This window comes from Misgurnus anguillicaudatus, chromosome 9, assembly GCF_027580225.2.
Source record: "Misgurnus anguillicaudatus chromosome 9, ASM2758022v2, whole genome shotgun sequence".
Taxonomy (NCBI): domain Eukaryota; kingdom Metazoa; phylum Chordata; class Actinopteri; order Cypriniformes; family Cobitidae; genus Misgurnus; species Misgurnus anguillicaudatus.
Window position 1 is genome coordinate 29,009,705 of NC_073345.2, and position 21,801 is coordinate 29,031,505.

Genomic DNA, 21,801 nt, shown 5'->3' on the forward strand with positions numbered 1-21,801 from the left:
ATGCAACCTAAAGCCCTGGAACAAAGATGGCAGCAGTGCAAAGGAAGAAAATTATCCAAGTCTAAAATGGTTAAATCCCACTTAGTCTGAAGGCTTTCTCTGTAGGTAAGTTACTGTGAGTGCTCAAGCTTGACCTGAACACATGGAAATTGATACTTTGAATGTAATTATTATAACAACATAATATTCCTTTGCCAGGATCCTTTGTAATGATCCAATGTAGGTAAGAACAGTGTTTGTAGGATGAAAACACAACCTACATAATTTACTATAATGCTTGAGATTGGAAAGGTTTACATTTATACAGTAAGAGCTTATAGTTTTAATTTGATAGTAACAGAACCAACACATGTACTAAGTCATTGTTTTGTTAACCAAGTCAAAATGGAATTTAAGACTAACCTTGTTAACATTGGGGGTGATTTCCTACACTGACTTTTAATCAATCCAGGACTAGGCCTTAATTATATTAGGACATTTATGGAGTTTTTACAAACATATCTAACAAAAAACATTACTTGAGACAAAACAATGGGACGAATATATTATTTTGTTATGTCAGTGCAAGTTGTTTTCACTCAAGATAGTTCAAACACGCATTTTAGTCCGAGACTAGACTTAAGCCCTGTCCGGTAAACTGCCCCTGAGTCTTGACAATGACACTGCTCATACTTATTTAAATGTACCTTTACTTCCTTCATTGATCTTAAAATCAACTTGGTAGACCTTGACCAGTGTTGGCTGTAACTAGTTACTAAGTAATGAGTTACTGTAATTTAAAGGGACACTCTACTTTTTTGAAAATATGCTAATTTTCCAGCTCCCCTAGAGTTAAAAAGGAACACGGCAGAACTTTTTGGCCACTAGGGGGTATAGACATGTATTTGTCATGTCTAGTGCCCCTAGAGGCCACAAGAGCCACAGCACTGTCGCAAAGGAAAAGAAGACAACTCTTTAGGTCACAAAGTCCGCGGTGAGCCTTCTAGCATGTCATATGAATATAATTTCATAGGTTTTATTTATTTCTTTTTTTACGTTTACAAGCCAGTTGTGACAGTGGTCGATAGGTTAAAGTTTATATTAAAAAATTGCCTTAAAGGGGAATCGAACCCAGGTCGCCCATGTCAATGGTCCATTCACCATGACGCCGCAGAGTCACGTGATACAAGTCACTATCTACATTGCTCAAGTAGCCGCCAGCAAAATTCATGAAAAAAAAATGTGTTCGGGCGCCAGACAGGACTTAATATAAATATATGCAAGCAATATAACATTATTTACTAGTCCAAAAGGCATTATGGCCAAGTCATCATCGGTCAGGAACTCATTCTTTCCCTTTAGTTCACGCCAGCGAGCCAACGCTGGCCCAATATTGATCCTCGTCCTTCCTTTTATTCTGTCACCGATGGAGACCAGGTCTCCATTGACAAAACCTTAGGTTTCTTTCTCTTAGTTGCTGCTTCGGCCATGACAAAAACATCAGAAAAATAAATAATTGCGCTCTCAGGTCCGAATTTGAGGAAAGTGGCGTAAGTGACGTATGCCGTAAAGCAGTCGAATTTTTTAGTTCTTTTTGTGCTCAGGTTACTACCCGAAACCACAAGTTTAGAAGTACGAGTACAAGCGATACAGACCCTGTCAGGCTATGGTGGACATGTCATTTAACCTATTTTAGGTCGATGTACCATCACAAGGGTCTTAAAAATATATTATGAAGGTTGAAAAACTACAAAGTGTCACTTGTTGATTTTGGAATCCATTAAGCTGATCTCCGGGTCTGGCTGTACTACTTTTAGCATAGCTTAGCACAGTGGTTCCCAAACTTTTTTAGCGTGCGGCCCCCCTTGTGTACAGTGCATTTTTTCGCGGCCCCCCGAAATAAATTTTTTGACAAAAACAGTTTTAAAATGTAGAGTTGTTCCGATTCCGATACCAGTATCGGAAATGCGGCCGATACCACAAAAAATTCTGGCATCGGAATCGGCGAGTACTTGAACCCATGTACCGATTCGATACCATTTTCTTACTAAACCTAGTTATGCCCGTTATCACTAACGCTGCAAAGCGAAACTCATTTCTTCTTCGCTGCTCTGAATGCAAACACCAGGAAGTTACCTCATGCGTGACGCAACCACTGTTTACTTAGAGCGGCAAAGAAATGAAAGCATGCAGCCGTATGTCCGCTGTTTGTTAGTATTTCAGACTAATAAAACAAAACATCGTCATGTCTCAACGGAATCCGCGCCCGCAGATTTTGGCGGAGTACTCAACGGAGTTAATGCCCGTGATTGACAAGCACACATACCCCGCGCTTGAACGCGTTTGTGAGTGACCAGTACTGTCATTGACAACAAGTACACATACATAGCCTCGCGCGTTTGTGAGCAGCATTGATAAGTACATAAACCTGCGTGTGCTGTTTGCTGTGATTGTTTTTAATGATAAGAGCATGAACCGTTTGATATTTGAGATGAAATAAAACTTACCACTGAGTTTTACCGCAGATCTTACTTGTCTCTGTCGTCTATGTGACGCGACAGTCAGCACAGCACATCCATAATTTCAAATCCGTTTACAAGAAGAATGCTCTTGTTATGTTTAATATAAAGTTTACATTGCGTTGTAAAAATGATGAAATTATCTTCATACGTGCTTAATTCATAATGAGAACGTTTACACAAGCTTTTTTATTCTGCTATAATATATATTAACAATAATGTCATTTTATATAGGCTACAAACTATTATTCTATCTTGACATGCACATTATCTGGTTCATGTTGGTCCAGTTTAATTCAGAGGACTCATTGGTTTGGTGTATTCATTTTAATTGTAAGCCTTTAAAAAGTAATTATTTTAGATGCAATTTTGTAATATTTAATAGCTTAAATTCTCTAATTTCTTCTAAAAACATTTAAAATCATCCCACAGAATTCCACAGATTTTTCAAATTATTCTAAAACTAAAATACCCTTTCAGTGTACAGTGTTAGATTTGTGGCTCGTTTTCTCTTAGGAAAAATAAATATTACTGTCAAATGTCTTTCAGATAATAAAAATACCCTAGTTCACTGTATGTATTTGTTCATGTTTTATACAGGAATAAGTCTGAAGCACACCATAAAACCGTTATATCCATTTATACAGGACTAGTAGTATGTATAGCTGTATATTTTACAGATATACACCCAGGTATCGGATCGGTACTCGGTATCGGCCGATACCCTGAGCCCAGGTATCGGAATCGGTATCGGGAAGAGAAAAATGGTATCGGAACATCTCTATTAAAATGTAATATTTTAATTAAACAAAACATATAAAATTATACCTAGTAGTGCTGTTGGTTAGTTGGCTTATTATTTTTTAGGTTTAATTACACAGAATTCATGATAAATTAATGTATTTTATAAAATGTCGTAAAACTGGGCCCCCCCTGGCACCATCTCGCGGCCCCCAGTTTGAAAACCACTGGCTTAGCATAATCCATTGATTCTGATTAGACCATTAGCATCACGTTAAAAAAATAACCAAAGATTTACGATATTTTTCCTATTAAAAACTTGACTCTTCTGTAGTTAAATTAAATTAAAAGTTAAAATTAAAGTGGAAAAGCCCCCAAAAGTAAGCCGACCCGACCCAAACCAAACCTTGGGGTACAATGGAGAAGTGCCATAAGTGTACTAATGTTATGTGAAAATATAATAAATCATCTAAAGAAAGCGTTGACCTTTTTCTCTCTTCCAAAAAGTACCGTAATCAAACAAACACTAAATTAATATAAGCTACAAACAAAAACGTGTCTACTTTGCCAAGCATCAAGATACTAATGTTTAAAGTAGCTTTACAGTAGGGGTGTAAAGATTAATCGATTCGTATCGATGCATCGATTATACAGGCGCCGATTCGATGCATCGATGCGTCCGCAAGAGGATCGATTATTAATGTGTTTATTTTGCCGCCTGTCTGCTCGCCTGTCTATTTTCAGCATTCGCTCAGACATATGCGTACAACCAACTATTAAGCTGCGCGTGGCGCTCACTAACCTCATTGTTATCTTCTATGTCACAACGCTTCACACGTGTTATTTACGTTTCAAAGTCTGTTGTTCACACACATTGCAAAGTCTTTTAAAAGCGATTGAACCGTCAGCGCAACACGCAATTTCTGTTTGAGCCTTTGTCTAGCCCACAGCTGGATGAATTGAGACGCAGCAAGTGACCCGCGCTGTCTCGATGAGTAGGAGGTTTTCATAAAAATAAGAACATTAAGCTCTCGTCTAGCGAATCCAATGCTCTAAATCAGGGTTCTTCAACCCTGGTCCTGGAGGACCCCCTTCCAGAATGTTTTAGATGTCTCCTTAATTAACACACCTGATTTAACTCATCAGCTTGTTAGGGAGACATTCTGGAAGGAGGCTGATGAGTTGGTTCAGGTGTTTTAAATAAGGAGACATCTAAAACTTTCTGGAAGGGGGTCCTCCAGGACCAGGGTTGAAGAACACTGCTCTAAATGGTCATTAAACATCTAAAATAATCCTTATCTGTACGTTTCATGAGAAGTGTATACTGTCCCAAATCCATAATCTAAAGCAAAGATGCGTCTTCATTCACTTTCGGTTTCGTTTTTAAAGCATGCAGAAATGACAGAAAATACACTGCTTAATGTTAAAATAATTGTTAAAAGAAATCAAGTTTTGGACCTGATTGATGTTAAAAGAGTTATTAAGAGTGACTCAAAAGCAATCTTCCAGACGATGTCGTCTGACGCGCATGCACACAAACGCGTGAGTGCGTGACCCTGATATAGACATTTAAAATTACAGTTTTAAAAATATCAAGAATTCACGCAGGTATGACATATAATCTGTTATATCTGAAGTGAATGTTTGGTTAACTGTTGAGGAAAAGTATCTGTTGTGTAACATATAGGCTATATTAAACCCTTGCATTAGTCTACATCTTAAAGTGGTCTGTCTTAATGTCAGATTTAAACAATACAAAAAAACATAAATTTAACACATAGTGATATTGTTTTTGCTTTGCGTGAACAGGTGTAGTTCTGTCATGTTTTGTCAGATTCCAACAAATCATGCATTGTTTTGAAGTTTTTTAATGTTAAATGTTTGTTAAATGTTAACTAATTTAAGAATATTTGCTTATCCCAACTTAATTTGCAAGCACAGGTCAGAAATGATGCAACAGCAAACAGAAATGGAGAAAGAACAAGGTCTTCTAAAGGAAAATTAAATATAAAACTATGACTGATGGTTCTGTTGAAAATGTAAACAGGCTGTTGTAAACATACATTTGCATATAGCATAAATATTTGTCCAAATCCATGTTGATTAGAGCCTTAAAAACTTGTAAATTTAGAACAGATAAAAAAATTAAATCTTTTGACAGCCCTAAAAAATATCTAGAATTGAATCGGATCGAATCGGATCATGGGAAATTCTGAAGAATCGAAAAGAATCGAATCGTTGACCTAAGAAATCGGTATCGGATTGAATCGTCATGAAGGCGCCGATTTACACCCCTACTTTACAGCACTGCAATGTCATAAATACGGCAATCTTCCAAGAACTTTATCAAATATACATTATCTATAATTATACAACAGTTCTTTCTGGTTCTCGAATCTGATTGGCTAAGAGCTATGCGATATTGTGCTGATAACGGCACTGTAACCGCTTCACCTTTCGTATCATTCCGCCACCTAGTAAATGGAGGTCCTAAGCAGGCTCATCTCTGAATGGAAAAAAACAGACGCCCTGATCCATTACACATATGCGCAAGGTATACAGTAGGTGGCAGTAATACTCCCAAGGAGTGAGCAGCCATTAAATGAAAAGAAGAAGAACAAGCAGACGCCCTGTTTTGAATCACTCTCCGTGTGTCTCATTATTTTACTAGCTCATAAATCAGTCTGTGAATCCCCAATCGGAAGTTATTATTCCGTCAAAGATCTTGGATGTTACGTGAAAGTTAATGGGAGAAATGTCTTGTCACATCGTGTGGACGATTAACACTTGGAAAGAGGAATATAAACACTCGTTTTTTTCAGGACCTATTATCTCTTATCAGAACGCGAAAACACCGTGGAACTGCAGGTAAGCACCGCAGCTTTTAAATGTGGACATTGATCATTTACTTTATCGTGACGTGACTATTAAAACGTTATGAGATATCGCCACTGATATATTTATAAGCAGCATGCAAAAACATCTCTCTGACACTTATAAAAAAACGTTTTATATAGTACTGACAAGAACAAAGTTTAATAATAATAATAATAATCGAGTGCTCGTATCGCGTTAAGAATAAATGAGAAAGCAATAGTAACGTTATACAAGTATAGTTTTATTAACTTTTACCTCACGCCAAAACAATAACAACACAAAAGACACTAAATATGAATAAAAAACAAGTAATAGTTTGATCATGACACCAAATAATGCTGATTTGATCTCATTTTGACGATCATAAACAAACAAGGCCAACATGAGAGCCAGGGAATCCCTGTCAGAGATGTAGCCCAGAGAGGGCGGTGGTCAGCGGGGCGAGTGAACACTGACGTCCGCTCATGCTTTGGTTCTCATTCGTACCGAATCTCACTAAGCACTAAGCCTACGGCCTCGTGCATCTGGCCTAATCACAGCCGTGATGATATAGAGCTATATCACACTCCTACTCAAGCAATATTGCTTAAATAGTGCTGAACCACTTATTTTACTGTACTACACACTGAAGAATGACAAAAACACTTAAGGTGAACAACTTACAACTGCTTTAAATAAATTCACATTGAACTCAAAATTGCTTTACCATAAATAGTCATGCTATGGTATAATACTACCAATAAAATACAGACCTATATTGCTTATAGCTTTGGGAATGAGGAAAGCTCTGACCAAGCACTTCTGGTGTGTTATATGACTTAAAAGACACACATGACATTTATTGCTTTAGTTTGCCAACGCTTTGGCATATCATGAGATATCCCACTGTGATACTCCTAAACCAGTTCACTTCAGTTCATGAACTCCGGCAGAAAGCCACAGTTATCAGTCAAGATTTAAGACTGCTGTACACACAACGTTAAATTCATTTGTTTGTAAACAACCTGTCAAATGGTACATTCATCCAAATTTCTAATCGATTAACTGTTCACATTAGCTTCGCCTCTACAGCTCTTTCTGGCTAAAAAACTTTATTAAATTCAGAGATCAATCAATGTCTCCTGAATAACTGCTGCTTGACATCATCTGAAATGAGGTAAATCATGGCAAATGATTTTGCTATGCAGAAATGTCTCCTTTTAATGATAAGTGAGTCCATAAATCAGGTAGATTTCTAGATAAGCGCAGATACTTTAAGCTAGTATGAATTATTACGTACTGTACATATTTCCTCTTTGTGCATTTTGTGTATGAACAAAATGCTTTGTAAAGCAATGAATCCAATAAATATAGCTTTTCCAAAGAAAAGAGCAAGACTATATGATTTTTTTTACTCGTGCCAAAAAATATGGAAGGCCATCCAAAAAACAAGCAAAATTTTATTTGTACTCTAATAAAAACCACCTTACATCTTCACAGACTTGAAATCTAGAAAAAAATTTGTCGCACGACGAACGTACAGTAGAATTTCACAATCCACAGTTTATGCAATGATTTTATCATTTCACGAAACACTGGAAGACTATAAACAATTCTCAAGCCTTGTGATTGGATACAATTTAAGACTTTTCCATACAGACAGCTGCAAACTTTTCTATCATGTGACAACTACAATCTGTGTTTTGGTGAACTGCCTTCTCTCTGCTGGAAGCTTGCAATGTTTTCAAAATGATTGACATATGAGAACAATAAAAACGAAAAGCACAAAATAGCATTCATGAATAACGTTCGATTTCTTTTATATTAGGTACAAGCATCACGAAGCATAAAAACACCTCACGTAACTAAAAATAATAATTTCCCATCACAGCTGTGCTATCTGGACCGGCACCAGGAAATCATACATGGCTAACTTGGGAATTCTCTTTAAAACTTTATTTTTGTGCACTTGTAAGAACCCTGCATTGTTTTCCTTGTGCATGTTACATTAGCGGGACGAAAGACAGTGATGCGGATATTATGAGATGGTGGGCCGAAGACACGATGCATAATCAGCAAACGTTAACAAGAGCAAGACCAGAGTTCATACATCAGTAAGGAATGCAACACAACAAAAACAACACGTTCTCTCCCCCCGGACGTCTGCCAAGATAACTCGCACAACCCTGCAGACTCCCTGTTGCTCAATCGAGCTCTCAGTATGTGATGAAAAGAGGCTTTTTCAGTCAACTACTGGAGAGATGGGGATAAATGAGCAGCTTCCAGCTGTCTTTGATGCCAGAATGGAGACAGACACATTTTACATTTGCTTTAGCCGAGAGGTTTCTCAATGAGCTGAGATGTGGAGTTATTCATCACCGAACGCCTGGCGAAAATTGTGCGGGGAGGATTCGGCCAACTGGCGACAGTGTTCGAGAGCTGAGACTCATCAGTTATGTTCGGTTAGTGATAAACACCCCTCCCTTCTAATCCTGCAGCGAAAGACAAAAGGAACTGAAAGGCAAAAACTGTAAACCAAAAGATTTCAGTTACAAATGCCATGCAAAATGTGCTATTTCCAATCCCCTGTGATTCATTTATTCCTCAGAAAAACTGTCCAATAAAAAGAGGTTGACTGAGGTAAAGTAAAGGTTTGGCTTAAACATTACAATCTGTGATCTAAAGCGATGAGAACTTTGGTTAAACAGCAACATGGTTAACAGGATTTACAACAGCAGCCCCCCAATTATTCAGGTTGTTGACCTCCGACCTTCTAATTGCATGAGCGAACCATTACCGGGCTAACCATGAGTCTGTATCAGTGACTAGTGAGACAAACCAGACCACCACTGCTTCTAATTCCTGCAATGAGAACAGCATTTAATAGTGAAACTATGTTTAGAAAATGTGAAAGTAAGAAATTGATGTGATATCATAATTAAGATTACATCATAAAATCATATCACAATAATAACATTGAATTGCTTTGATCAACGACATGGTTGGTTTCAGAGTTGTATAGTACTTAAGTATTTTTACTTTCTACATAAAAGTACATTTTCAATTATTCGTATTTTATTAGTGTTTTTCTTTGGAAAACAAACATTCCAAAACATATTATCATAATTTTTACTCCACTACATTTCATAATTTCAAGTTTTTGGTTTATATTTAATATTTAAGTACATTAAACATCTAGTAATTTTTTGTACTTTTACTTAAGTACATTTTTTTCGTACTTTTACTCAAGAAAGTAAAAGTACAAAATTTTTATGTAATTAGGCATTAAATCAATTTTAATATGCAATATATAATGAGTACACAGTATGATTTTATGCTTTAGAATGTAGTGAACATTTTTTAGTAAAGAAAAGTAATTTTTTTCCCAAGACAAACACTCTGATAAAGCCTAGATGCTTGGAAAATGTAACTAAAATACTTAAGTATTATACACCTCTGGTTGGTTTCTGACAAACCTCTGAATGTTCAATTTGTGATTTATTGCGTCATTCAAAAGCGTATTAGTTTAGCAAGCCTGTAGGAGTAGTTAACATATAATAAGAGCACATCATTTATATACCTCCAAAGTCGTTGCTTATTAATCCATGTAATTTTCCTGTAAGTTTTTTATGCATTAAATGTTTAAATGACAGACTTAATTGCAATTCTAATAGTGTGTGCACATCAAAAGCAAATGTTATTATTCAAGTCAATGCAAAGATGCAAATGGATGCGAATTCCGGCAAATGACACGAATTGGCCAATGCAATTGCTGCAAGCGTGCAGAATTCGCTTCAAATTTTTTTGGAAAATTTGCATGACGAGTTTGCGGAAGTCAATCAGTAAAGAGCTTAGTAGTATTGCATAGTACCCCACAGTTTGGTTTGGGTCAGGTCAGTTCAGCTCACTTTGGCTTGGTTAGCTATTCCATTGAGTTTAGTATCACTTCGGAGTTGGAAGGATTATAGGCGTGTTATTATATTTGCGCTGCCTACTGCTGTGACATCATACATGTGAGAGTGTCGTTTGTACATTCCCATAAATTATTTAGTCCGCCACACAATTCAAATTGACCACCACAAATAGATGTTTGCACATCGTGTTTATTACTACCTCTGTCTCACATGACAGTTTCTGTACAAACATGCCCGCAAGTCAACACGCTCCGCTGAGCCTCATTTAAGTTGCATTTATGCATATATGCGGACGTGCGCGTCGCGAATGTGCTGCCACAAACTGCAAGTCTGGAACAAAACTGTTATGGTGTTCCTGATTCTCAACCTGTGGATGTTTTTATCGCTAAAAGAGAGTTTGGGAACTTACAGCAAAGCACAGATGACAACAGGTTTACTCTGACAGCGCAAGCTAGCATGAAGGTAAAGCTAATTTTTACATTATAGCAATGACGCTGGTAGTGACGATTCTCTCAGACCAATCAGTGATCTACAGTGTTTTCGCATCACATTTTGGTATCAGCTCGGGTCGCTTGGAACCCCAACCGAGGTGGTACTAAAAAAGGTATCGGGTACTACAGTAGAAAAGCCCCCAAAAGTAAGCTGACCCGACCCAAACCAAACCAAACCGTGGCATACTATGCAATGGAAAAGCCCCATTAGCGACATGTCAAAAAATTGAGGAGAGCACTGTTTTTATTCGCCCAATTAACATGAAAACAAGTAATCCTCCAAGTAGGCTAAAGTGTGTAACATAATGCACATATTCGCTTTGCTTTTTTGCATGCACAAACCTTAATACTTATTAAATGTCACCAATATGATAACATACCAAATTTTTTATGTTCATAAGGTTGCATGAGAAACTCATTGTTTTGATGTCAATGGGGGTTACAATTTTTACCTCTGATAATTTCTTCAAGACTTAGGACTTAAATTCATAGCTTACAGCTGTGTACACACACCAGCACTCAATGCAGCGTCATAAGAAACAACGTCGTGACAAGATGTAGAAAGCAAGGAGAGGAAATGATTCAGGGGGAGCACTAAAAAAAGGACTTTTTTCCACCGGCACCTTTTTTTTTCAAAATTATCAGAAAATCCATCAAGGCCTTGTGTGCACCACGTGTAAATTCCAAAGGTTGTTGGGTAATGCATTATGAGCTTTCTCCATGCTTTGCGTGGTTCGGCTCAACTGATCCCAAGTAAACTCTGGCTGCGTTGACAACGATCAGCCATTCAATCTAACACTCAACTTGCTATGTAAGGTTATTTTGGACATTCATTAACCTTTTGGAGAAGATAGAGGGTCATCCCTGTCATAAATACGGGTGAGTTAAAAGGCTTGTAAATATGCTCAAGTGGTGTTGACTCTTTTTAGGTAAATAAACACTGATAATGCATTTGTGCTTGAAAGACAAGATGCTTTTTCAGATGGCTACGTCCTTCACCAAGTCACTGTGGCCAAAACAAGGCATTTGGACCCAAGCAGCAACCCGCTGCGCTCTCTTAAGAGACTATAAACAGAGTCCTGCATGAGCAAACAAACAGGAATGTGTTTGGAATTTGCAAAACAAAACCACAAATAAAGGCTGGCGCAAAGAGCACGGTTTGATCCGCTGCCATCAATTTCAACAGATCAGTCGTAAAGAGACAGAGAACAATACAAAGGATATCCTGTTAAACAAATCACCCTTTTCTTTCACGGGTCAACGATGCTAATATCCGATTCCTCTCAATTTCACGAGCTGATGGTCAATGGTTTGGCTGACAGCGTTTTTACTAAGAACCTCAAAGAATTTGCTTGATGAGTGCTTGAACGATAGATGAAGACTTTCACTGATATGAACCATCTGGTCAACTTAACCAAGAATGGCATTAATCACTGTAAAATTGTGCAATATTTCTGACCAAGTCATGAAACTAAATATACTGGAAACCCAAAGGGCAGATGCTTGGAGAGTAAACTGCATCCATTGCTTCCAGCTTGTGCGTTTTAAATATTAAAGCAAAGTCAAACCTTTCAAAAAAGTTTGTTGAAAATAAATCATACTTAAATGTTTTGCCGATTAACTAGCAAAGTCTTACGTATTTGGGTCGGGAATGTCACGCTTCGAATGAGATGTTCTGTCGTTTTATGAGTGAACAAGTGTTAATAGCTGCCAAAGTTCAACCTGTTCGCAATTGATATAATTAAGATAAACAATGGCAATGTCTAAATCAATTATATGTGATTGATTTTAACAACCCATTCTCAATAACAATATGAACAACTATGTATGAGCCAATATCAGTCGGTATTCTGAAAACATGGCAAGAATACTAAAGAGAAGCATGCCGAACAAAAGTGTGATGTTTGCTGGAATTGACCACTCTGTCTGATCACGTCACATTTACATCTGTGGATTATCATAACCTCAAAGTATTTCAAATATTATTACATGCATAAAAATAAGTGTGCTGCATGTTAAAAAACCGTAACACTTTGAAATAAGGTTGCATTAGTCAACATTAGTAAATGCATGAACTAATATGAACAAATAATGAACAATTCATCTTCCATCACCTTTCAGATGAGCACATTTGGAGTTATTTTAGTAAATTTTATTGCTTTTGCAAGCTTATAATGACAGAAAACAGGGATCAGGGAACAACAACTGACTTTGAAGCCCACAAAAGTGCATTCGTCCTTTGCAGAAGTAATCCCCACTAGAGGTCTTCATGGGTCCACTTAAATCCGAAAAACCAAGGTCCGACCCCAGAACCGAGTGGGTTCGAGTCTAAAAGTTCGGATCGGGTATACTATTAGCGGCATCAGGTCTCGGTAATTTAAAATTCATTTTTTGCCGAACGGACTTAAGAAGACCCGAACTATCTCGCGTGTGTGCGTCAATGTCCTTTTCAAACCTCTCCTTTGTATGCCAAGAGCGCTTGCGACATTGTGTGGCTGGCGGTAGGCTAATTTCGTTGAGACACACGTCAGTCAATTTTAAATGTATATTTTAGCAGTTACCTTGGTGTCGTCATCAGATAACAAATGAAAATAATGAAGCAGCGGGCCAAATTGGTTGCAATGCCACCAGGGTTTCTTTCTGTCTGACTGCTGTGTGGGGCTAAAGACTGCACACACGTTGGTGCCGTTTACATTCGAGTCCAGTCGGGTTAAAAAAAAATTGCCACTGGTTTGGGTCGGACTAATTTTTTCGGGTTTGTCTCAGGTTGGGTTTTTCTTTAAAAAATGTATTATGCATGTCAGGGTTGGGTAAAAAGTGGCTGAACGGACTTGCGTTCTCGTGGAGATTGGTCTTGCCAGGCGACCTTGGAAAAACAAACTCAGAAGGTCGCGAGAACACAGAACGCACTTGTTAGAATTGAAATTTGTGCGATCTTTCTGTTGGTCACCTAACCTTCACCATTGTTTTGCCAAAATGACTTCTGGGGCGTAATGCAATCTCAGCGCGCAAGTCTGCACTCGATGCATCCTCAATATCAAGAACACATCCGGGTATTTTCATGCGTCCTCTGTACTTGCGTTCTTGAGAATTGGAATTGAACTTCAACGGTTAATGATGACGTAGAGCGAAGACACAAGGACGAAAGATCGCTGAAGAACGCATATTGAGCAACAGCCAGTGATTCGAGTCATCTCATGTCGGGTACATTTATTTGGACCTGAGAAGACCTCTAATCCACACAGCTCCAAGGGGTTAATAAAAGTCTTCTGTGAGTAATCTATACAATATTGTAAGAAAACTATCCATATTTTAAACTTCATAAACTATAATAACTAGCTTGGACTCACGCGATTCACGAGAGTCACTTACAACGTACCAATGGCAACGAACGCCCACTACACTAAAACTCTCTTGTGAATCGCGTGAGTCCAAGATGTCGCCCCTACTAGACGCTAGTTATTACAGTTTATACATTTTTTTACAAAATTGCATCGATTACTTGCAGAAGACTTTTATTAACCCATTGGAGCTGTGTGGATTACCTCTGTGGGGATGAATGCACTTTCTTGATAAGGTCATGTCAAAAATGTATATCAATGTAAAATCAATGATGCTCCCTTATGAGACATATAAAATAAAATTATGCAGCAAGTAACAAGCACCACATTTTACACTTAAGCACTTGTTAAGTCTTGTCTTTGTCTAATCTTTCTGGTTTCTGTATAGGAAAGCATGACATTACTTTCCCCTGATATACCGTAAAGCAAACATCTGCCTCGTGGTGACATCCAAAGAAAGCGTGTACCAGGACATCACGCTTCATTCAATTGAAACATCCAATTAAGGCACAATAAGCAGATATCAAAATACTGCAAAGAATTCAAATAGCCTTACGGTAATGTAATTGATAAGCTTCAGTGGTTTGCTGTAATTTTAAAACATTTTCCTAGCCATCAACCTTGAAGATGTAGGTAAGCACTACTCCTCCCAAGCCATGCAACAGGTTTCAGTTTACTCTGCATAATGACAGACACATCTGCATTTGCTCAAGAGAGCTTTTAGACATGTCTGGGCTGTAAAAACATCATATGAATAAATGATCTTGTTTTGTTCCATGGACGCTTTTGGAAACACTGTCCCGAGACATCAACGGACATTAAAGATTAAGAGGGCAGGGATAGACATGCGCCTGCACTTCTAATTTGTTTGGAGGTCGAGGCGATAATTAAAAAGCTTTCTGTTGGCGATGAACAAGTGTTTGTGGTTGAATGAACTTCTTGTGCAAGTTCATGGCTGCTTTTTTTCCGTCCTAGGGAAGTTTGAGAGAGAATAAAGTGAAAGATATCCATGAATTTATTGGCTTTGTCTTTGGATGTCTTTGCTTTTGGCCTGGATTTCTTCAACATAAGAACACAGAAACAGGCCTGAAACCACCAAAATATTTGGAAGAACAACCAAGCTGCATTTCAGTTACGTGTCTACGGCAATGCTGAAAATGGTTCAGTTAACCAGAAACACCCCCATATGTTCTGGAAAGGCTAGTTGTAATCTATTTTCATCTGGCTTCATAATGCTGCCCTTGATCCCTGTTCCAGAACGATGCATCTATTAATCCAAAAATTATAATGCTAATGCATTTTGTATGTTGAGGATCAATTTGAACGACAGGCCTATAAATTCAACTGCATAATATCAACAACCCGCACAGTGACCTTTTAGGGAACTTAGCTTTCCTCTGTAAAACTCATTCCTCCAATAAAACTTTACGCTGACTGCACAATTAATCTTTAGGACACGTTTTAGCACTCTTCGATTGGCAGTCGACCACATTTATATTGGAAGTACCAAAATAGATTTAGACTACCACACATGTGTAGGTAGTTTCTAAAAAAGGACAGAAGTTACAAAGCATAGGAGAGCTCAAAAGCTCTAATCCATTACAGATGCGCAAATCAACATTTTTAATCCACAGGCTACTCACCAACTACTTAACTAATTGGCTCACATTGCTTGTGTGTTGGCTGCGCCTAAGTCCAAAGTAGCCCAGACACACCAAACAGAAGGCGGTGAAGTTGCATGTCTTTTCTGCGTGAGATGACAGTAGTTGGTATTCATTATTTAACAATGGGAAACCGTAAGAGCTAGAGACTGCTGGGATAAAAATAAGCAGCGATCGCTACCAGTTTCTCACAAATCTCACTCACCACAGACGGATTTGTGATATATCTGTAAAGTCTTATTAGCCAAATCTTTTTATATTCATGTATTCGAATGAGAGATGGAAAAATGTATTGCCTTTGTCATTTATTTGCTTTGTCCTTTCTGTTTTTTCTTACTGGTTGGCTAAGCCGAATAGCCTGTCAGAATGAAACAACTCCCAGACGAGCACCACTGCTGATTCAACGTGCTAAATCATCCAAAAAATGGCGTTGGTGACTTATGCCGCTTTTCCATTGCATAGTACCCCACGATGTGGTTTGGGTCATGTCGGGTCAGCTCACCTCACTTTGGCTTGGTTAGCTTTTCCATCGAGTTTAGTAACACTTCGGAGTGGGAGGAATTATAGGCGTGTCGTTATATTTGCGCTGTCTACTGCTGTGACATCATACAAGTGAGAGCATCTTTGTACATTGCCATACATTTATTTATTTCTCAGTCTGCCACAAAAATAAAATTGACCCCCACAAATAGCACATCGCGTTTATCACTACCTTTGTCTCACGTGACAGTTTCTGTACAAACACCCGTGGCGTCAGTCGACGCGCTCCGTTGAGCCTCATTTAAGTTGTATTTAAGCATAAATGCGGACGTGTGCGTCGCGAAAATGCCACCACAAACTGCAAGTCTGGAAATAAAACTGTTATGATGTTCCTAATTCTCAACATGTGGATGTTTTTCATCGCTAAAAATTAGTTTGGGAACATACAGCAAAGCACAGATGACAACAGGTTTACTCAAGACAGCGCAAGCTAGCAGAAAGCAAATCTTTTACATTATAGCGATGACGCTGGTAGTGACGATTCTCTCAGACAATCACGTTTTGGTATCAGCTTGTGTCGCTTGGAACCCCGACCGAGGTGGTACTAAAAAAAGTATTGGGTACTACATACTGCACCAGTGGAAAAGGCCCCAAAAGTAAGCTGACCCAAACCAAATCATGCGATACTATGCAATATAGATAAAAATATACAGATAGGCTGAAAAAAATTTATTGTCCCGTTTTGTTTGTTTATTGTTTGTTTGAATGCAGATGTCTGTTCTTTCATTTGATATATTTGTGCGTTTGTATATATTTTTAGAAGAAAATTTTCCTGGAAGGCATTTTGTGAAACTTTTGGCTGGCGGGGAATGAGTTAAAAGATGTAAGTGGGTCGTCAAAAAATTTGGATACAGTCAACAAATCGGAATTGGGCATCAAGATTTACAGTGTAAATCCAGCCTAAAATACTACAATAAAAAGCTTGAAAAACTTGTTAACATAAATCAACTAGACTCATCTTTATGATATTAAACTATAGATCACATCCACAAAATAATGTCACAATACAGTCCACTTCTCCTTTGTTTGACATTTTAATCTATTAAAGGACAAACCTTTGCTTGCAGGTTTAAAACATAAGAAAGGACGCTCAATAACCTGATGTGCTCATACGAAGATCAGAAGCATTAATCCATGAATTGAACAATAACACAAATATTTACAGACCGTGTAATGACTTTGAGAGTTGCCAAGCCACAACCTAAGAGAGGTAGATGTGGTGGGTTATATTAAATGCACCTGATGATTTACAATGAGCTCATATTAAAACAGTCATGAGTCATTTCAGTGATCTGCTAAAGACCAGATGGTAATGACAGGTCCTCACAGACGCTGTGTGCAAATGCTCTCCATGCATGCTTAAGAGACTTGAGTGAGCTGTGGGTCACTAGAACCGGCGCGCCACACACGGCAAGCATTTACAAGGAAAAGCTTAACGGCAACTTTGGCAAATGTTTCAAAGCATTGCGTCAACGCCTGCTGAAAATAAAAGACTTGTGGTAGTTTGTGCATTAACTTGCAACATCCAGCATGCAGGTGGACTGAAATGCACACCCACAGAGAGAGATAGACAGACAGACAGACAGACAAACAAACAGAGGCAATTGAAATAGGTAATAAAAAGAAGGGGGAAAGAAAGAAACAATAAACCTTTCTTCAACAACATCCGCTGTTGATTTGTATTTCAGATAAGTGACTTTATTTAATGGGCTTAGCTGCAACACAATAGTCCTTAAAAATTATTCAGCCATGCAGGTAACGCAGTGAACAGAACAATAAGACCTGCTATCAAAACTGGCTTAAGTTACCGCTTAAGTCTGATGAGTCTGGGTCTGGTTTGGACCTGGAGCCGGCTTAAAGTTTCACAACCATAATCCCTAACCTTCAAAGAGAAATAGCTTTCTTTGACTAATTAAAATGAAAACAGGATTATTTTATGTGTCTCACAGGACACAAACCAACAGCCAACAACACTACAGAGAAAAAGTAATATTAATTCCCCATTTCCTGAGAAAATTCTTGTAATGGTTAATCTGGTGATGGCCTATAAAACCTTGTGTATTTTATTTTATAAAAATAGAATAAACAATGATTATGAATAAAACAACACGGTTTATGGTTAGGAATTTTTTTTTTTCTAAATAAATCCAAGTGTTGCTTCATCATAAATCATAGCCTGTGGATTGTTAGTGATGTAACATAATGCATTAACTACTGGAACTTTGGTAAACCAGTGTCATACGAATCACGTATCAAATCTTAATTCTAAAACTGTTAAAATAAATCATTTCTAAGAAGTTTCCCTGCCAATAATATTATCAAAAAACCTTCAGGCAAGACATGTTTATACAATGAAAACCATAAAGCATGTTAAAGTACAACAGGTACTTTTTTGCATATATTGAAGGAATGCCGAAATTATGAGTCATAAAATCTGTTTCAGCCTGCGTGGTCCTATTACAATGTGTGTCATGCAATATTCACTCCTCACCGCATGGTTGTAGTATGTTTAACTAAATACGACAATAAATACGTCAATACCAACCACCGTAAGCCTTAGAGTTTATTTTGAGCTTTTAACCAGGAGGTGTTTTAGTTCACAGCAACTGTTTGAAAATTTGTGTCACTTTCAACCGGTCGGTGTGTTTCCACTAAACTCTGGGCACTAATGAAAGGTAGGTGGGCCAAAATATATATCTTTAATCTTGGTACTGACGAATTTTCACCAAAACCTATGGTGGAGAAGGTGTTTAAATAAATTGCGGATATTTGGTACACTCTAAGAAAGGATGTGTTAATTTTGACACATTGTTTTGTGTTAAACTATTTAGCACATTATGTGTTATTTTAACACATTGTGTGTCATTTCGTGTAGAATGTGAGCTTAAATAAATGAAATGGACAACACAAGATGTGTTAGAACGACACAAAGTGTGTTATTCCAAAAATAACACAGAGATGTGTTAAGTTAAGGACAACACACTAGATGTGTTGTCCTTAACTGGACACAAGATGTGTTAATTTAACACATTCGTTTTAAGAGTGTAGTCACGTTTGTGGTGGTAGAATAGCGAACGTCCTGTCAGAACATAAGAACTGCATGCATCAAAAAACTATGGTTACCATGGGTCTGATGCCCATTCCAACTAAAGTCTGATGCCCATTCCAACTTAAACAGTAAATGTTCATGATTTAATTTGAAATAATTAACAAGATTCTACCTTCTGTTCAAATTTCATGCAAATATCTGATAAAATTAGAAAGTTACAAGCAAAAACATGTGAATAAGCAGCATTTCATTCACACACCTTCCATTGAAATCCATATATAACATTTTCCTCTGATTTCTAATAAAAATATCATAACTTTCTCAATCCTTAACAGATTTTTACAATCAATGTATCTTTGTCAATGGAATTGTCTGCTCTGTCTAGTCATGCGATACATTTTGAGCTATAATGAGTATAATTATGAATTTGAAGTAAATGGAAAGCCTACTGTATATTCAGTGAAAATACAGACAATAATCATGGAAACCAAATTGTACGTCTTAAAAAAGAAAGTGCTAGAAAGGGTTGCCATTTAAATAACATGTTAGTCATTTCCTAACTTTTAATGGTCTCCATGTAAAAGGTTCTTTAAGGAAGCATGCAGTCCAAACCTTTAAGGAACCTTACTTATTACTGAATAGGCTGCAGCTCTCAAACTATTTCAAAATATAAACAAGTTTAAAAAATGCACATAAATAAATAACATAATTCAATAGACATGCTGAATTTACACTATAGACAGAGTCTCGTACCTGTAGCATGTGGTCAGCTCTCCTGTGGACTTTACGCACGGATATTTCGTCGTTGCTATGTTGTTCTCCGAACACTCTTCTCTGCAATAACACAAATACGTCGTCAGCGGTGTCTTTTTGTCATATAAACACACCTGCTTTACCTACAGGAGACACACTTTCATTCCCAAGAGTTTATGTTAAGAGCGAGCTGACCGCGCACGTCTCTGGAAACCCCGCGCACTCCGCGCGCACTTTACCTGTCCGCATCCTCTCTCTCCTCACGGAAAGTCGTCGGCGTTCCCAATGTGAACAATACTGCCACCAAAATGAGACCGAGAGGGCTTCCTGTGCCAGTGTAGCTCATCGCAAACAGATATTTGTCCGTTTAAAGCCAGAGTTGCGCTTCTTTAGTTAGTTTTGGAAGAGTATTGATCGGTTACCTCCCGCGAAGCCACGAGCGCAGCTCACGAGTATCCCTCCGGCCCCTCCCACCGCCACGCTTTATCAGCTTCCATCACAACAACAAAAAAACACAAAGTTATAGCTTTTAAATTAAAACGACAGGTTGTACTAAAGTTGTACCTGTAACAATGTATGCAATGGTTTGAATTGCTACAGTTGGCTGACAAAAACACGTGCGTTTATTTTATTTTTTATCTTTTTAACATCGATATCATTTAGACAGGATACCCTTACGAAAATTAACCATGGTTTTACTACAGATAAAACATGGTTACTGTAGTAAAATCATAGATTTGCTGATAGTAATCAATACACACACAAAAAAACAGTGTTACTACACTTTTACCACAATAAAACCATGGTTAATTTCGTGAGGGTAAATTCAGGTAAGGACAGAGAGATCAAAACTGTCCTATTTTCACTTGATAAACTTTTTCATTACAAATATTACAACCTCAGTAAAAAGATGAATAATGATGAATTTAAATTCCACATAAATATAGCCTACCATATAAATATTCAAAATACTGAAGTGTACTTTAGTATTTAATATAATAAACGAAGCTTTCCTAAGTAAATATTATAATGTTTACCACAGTTTATCAATTCAGTAAAGTTAATACTGCAGTGCTATGGTACTGTATACATTAGAAACTACATTTCCAATCTTAATCCTGGGCCAGAATTCGGTCTTCTGTCACATAAAATGTTTTTTTATAGATGTTCTCTTTGTTATTAATTACATTAAAGTTATAAATACTGTTGTCATTCATTACAATTTCAATTGATTTCGTGGCACCTTTTGTTAGACAAAGTGTCGCCCCCTAGTGACTCACAACGTAGCAAAAATCTAATTTCATCTACAAGTGCCCATAGAGCAGTAAATCCAAAACTTTCTGATGAATAATCTGACATCTCATGTGTTTAACTATCATCTACTATGACTAAACCTTGCGAAACATGTCAATCGTTTAGCCTCCAGCGTTTGGAAATGAAGGAAATGATCTACTTCCAAAAAGATGTGTTGCCATGGAGCTGTTTGTATGATGCTGCTGGTGAATCTTGGCTCATCCATCTTTCTCCTTATCTGACTTTTTGTGTGCTAGTTTTAAAACTGATAAACTACCATTGTCTTAAACTTTCAACATTTTCACTGCAGTCCATAAAACATACATTTTATACCTACCTAAATGCCTTAGGGAAATAAAAATAGTCAGAAATGACATATGCAAGAGGGCTTAGAGATTAAATGTGGAAAGCATAAAGTGAAAGTTTTGAAGAGAAAAAATTTGATTGCAAAATTTGGTATCTTGGCAAATCTGAGCACAATAACAGACAAACACATAAGAATGTTACATGATGCAAAAGACTGTTAGATGATGCATATTTCCTTTGATGTAGCAAAATGTGAGCATGGATATCACATTTTAATTGCACTGACCATGTGTTTGTTTTTAAAATCTGTCCTGCTGTTGATATACGATAGTTTGAATGTCTCAGGTGGCTACACTAT

General features: G+C 37.5%; 1 protein-coding gene across 1 annotated transcript in view; it reads right to left on the reverse strand.

Moving 5' to 3' along the window:
- Window positions 1-20,311, reverse strand: part of ccbe1 (collagen and calcium binding EGF domains 1) — an 80,323-nt gene extending 60,012 nt beyond the window's left edge. Inside the window, exons 1-2 of the mRNA XM_055180040.2 lie at window positions 20,084-20,311; window positions 19,845-19,925 (exon numbers count right to left, since the gene is read on the reverse strand). Of these exons, the coding sequence (XP_055036015.2) occupies window positions 19,845-19,925; window positions 20,084-20,190 (188 nt within the window). The 5' untranslated portion in view covers window positions 20,191-20,311. The remainder of the gene's footprint in view (window positions 1-19,844; window positions 19,926-20,083) is intronic.
- Window positions 20,312-21,801: the final 1,490 nt, after the last annotated feature.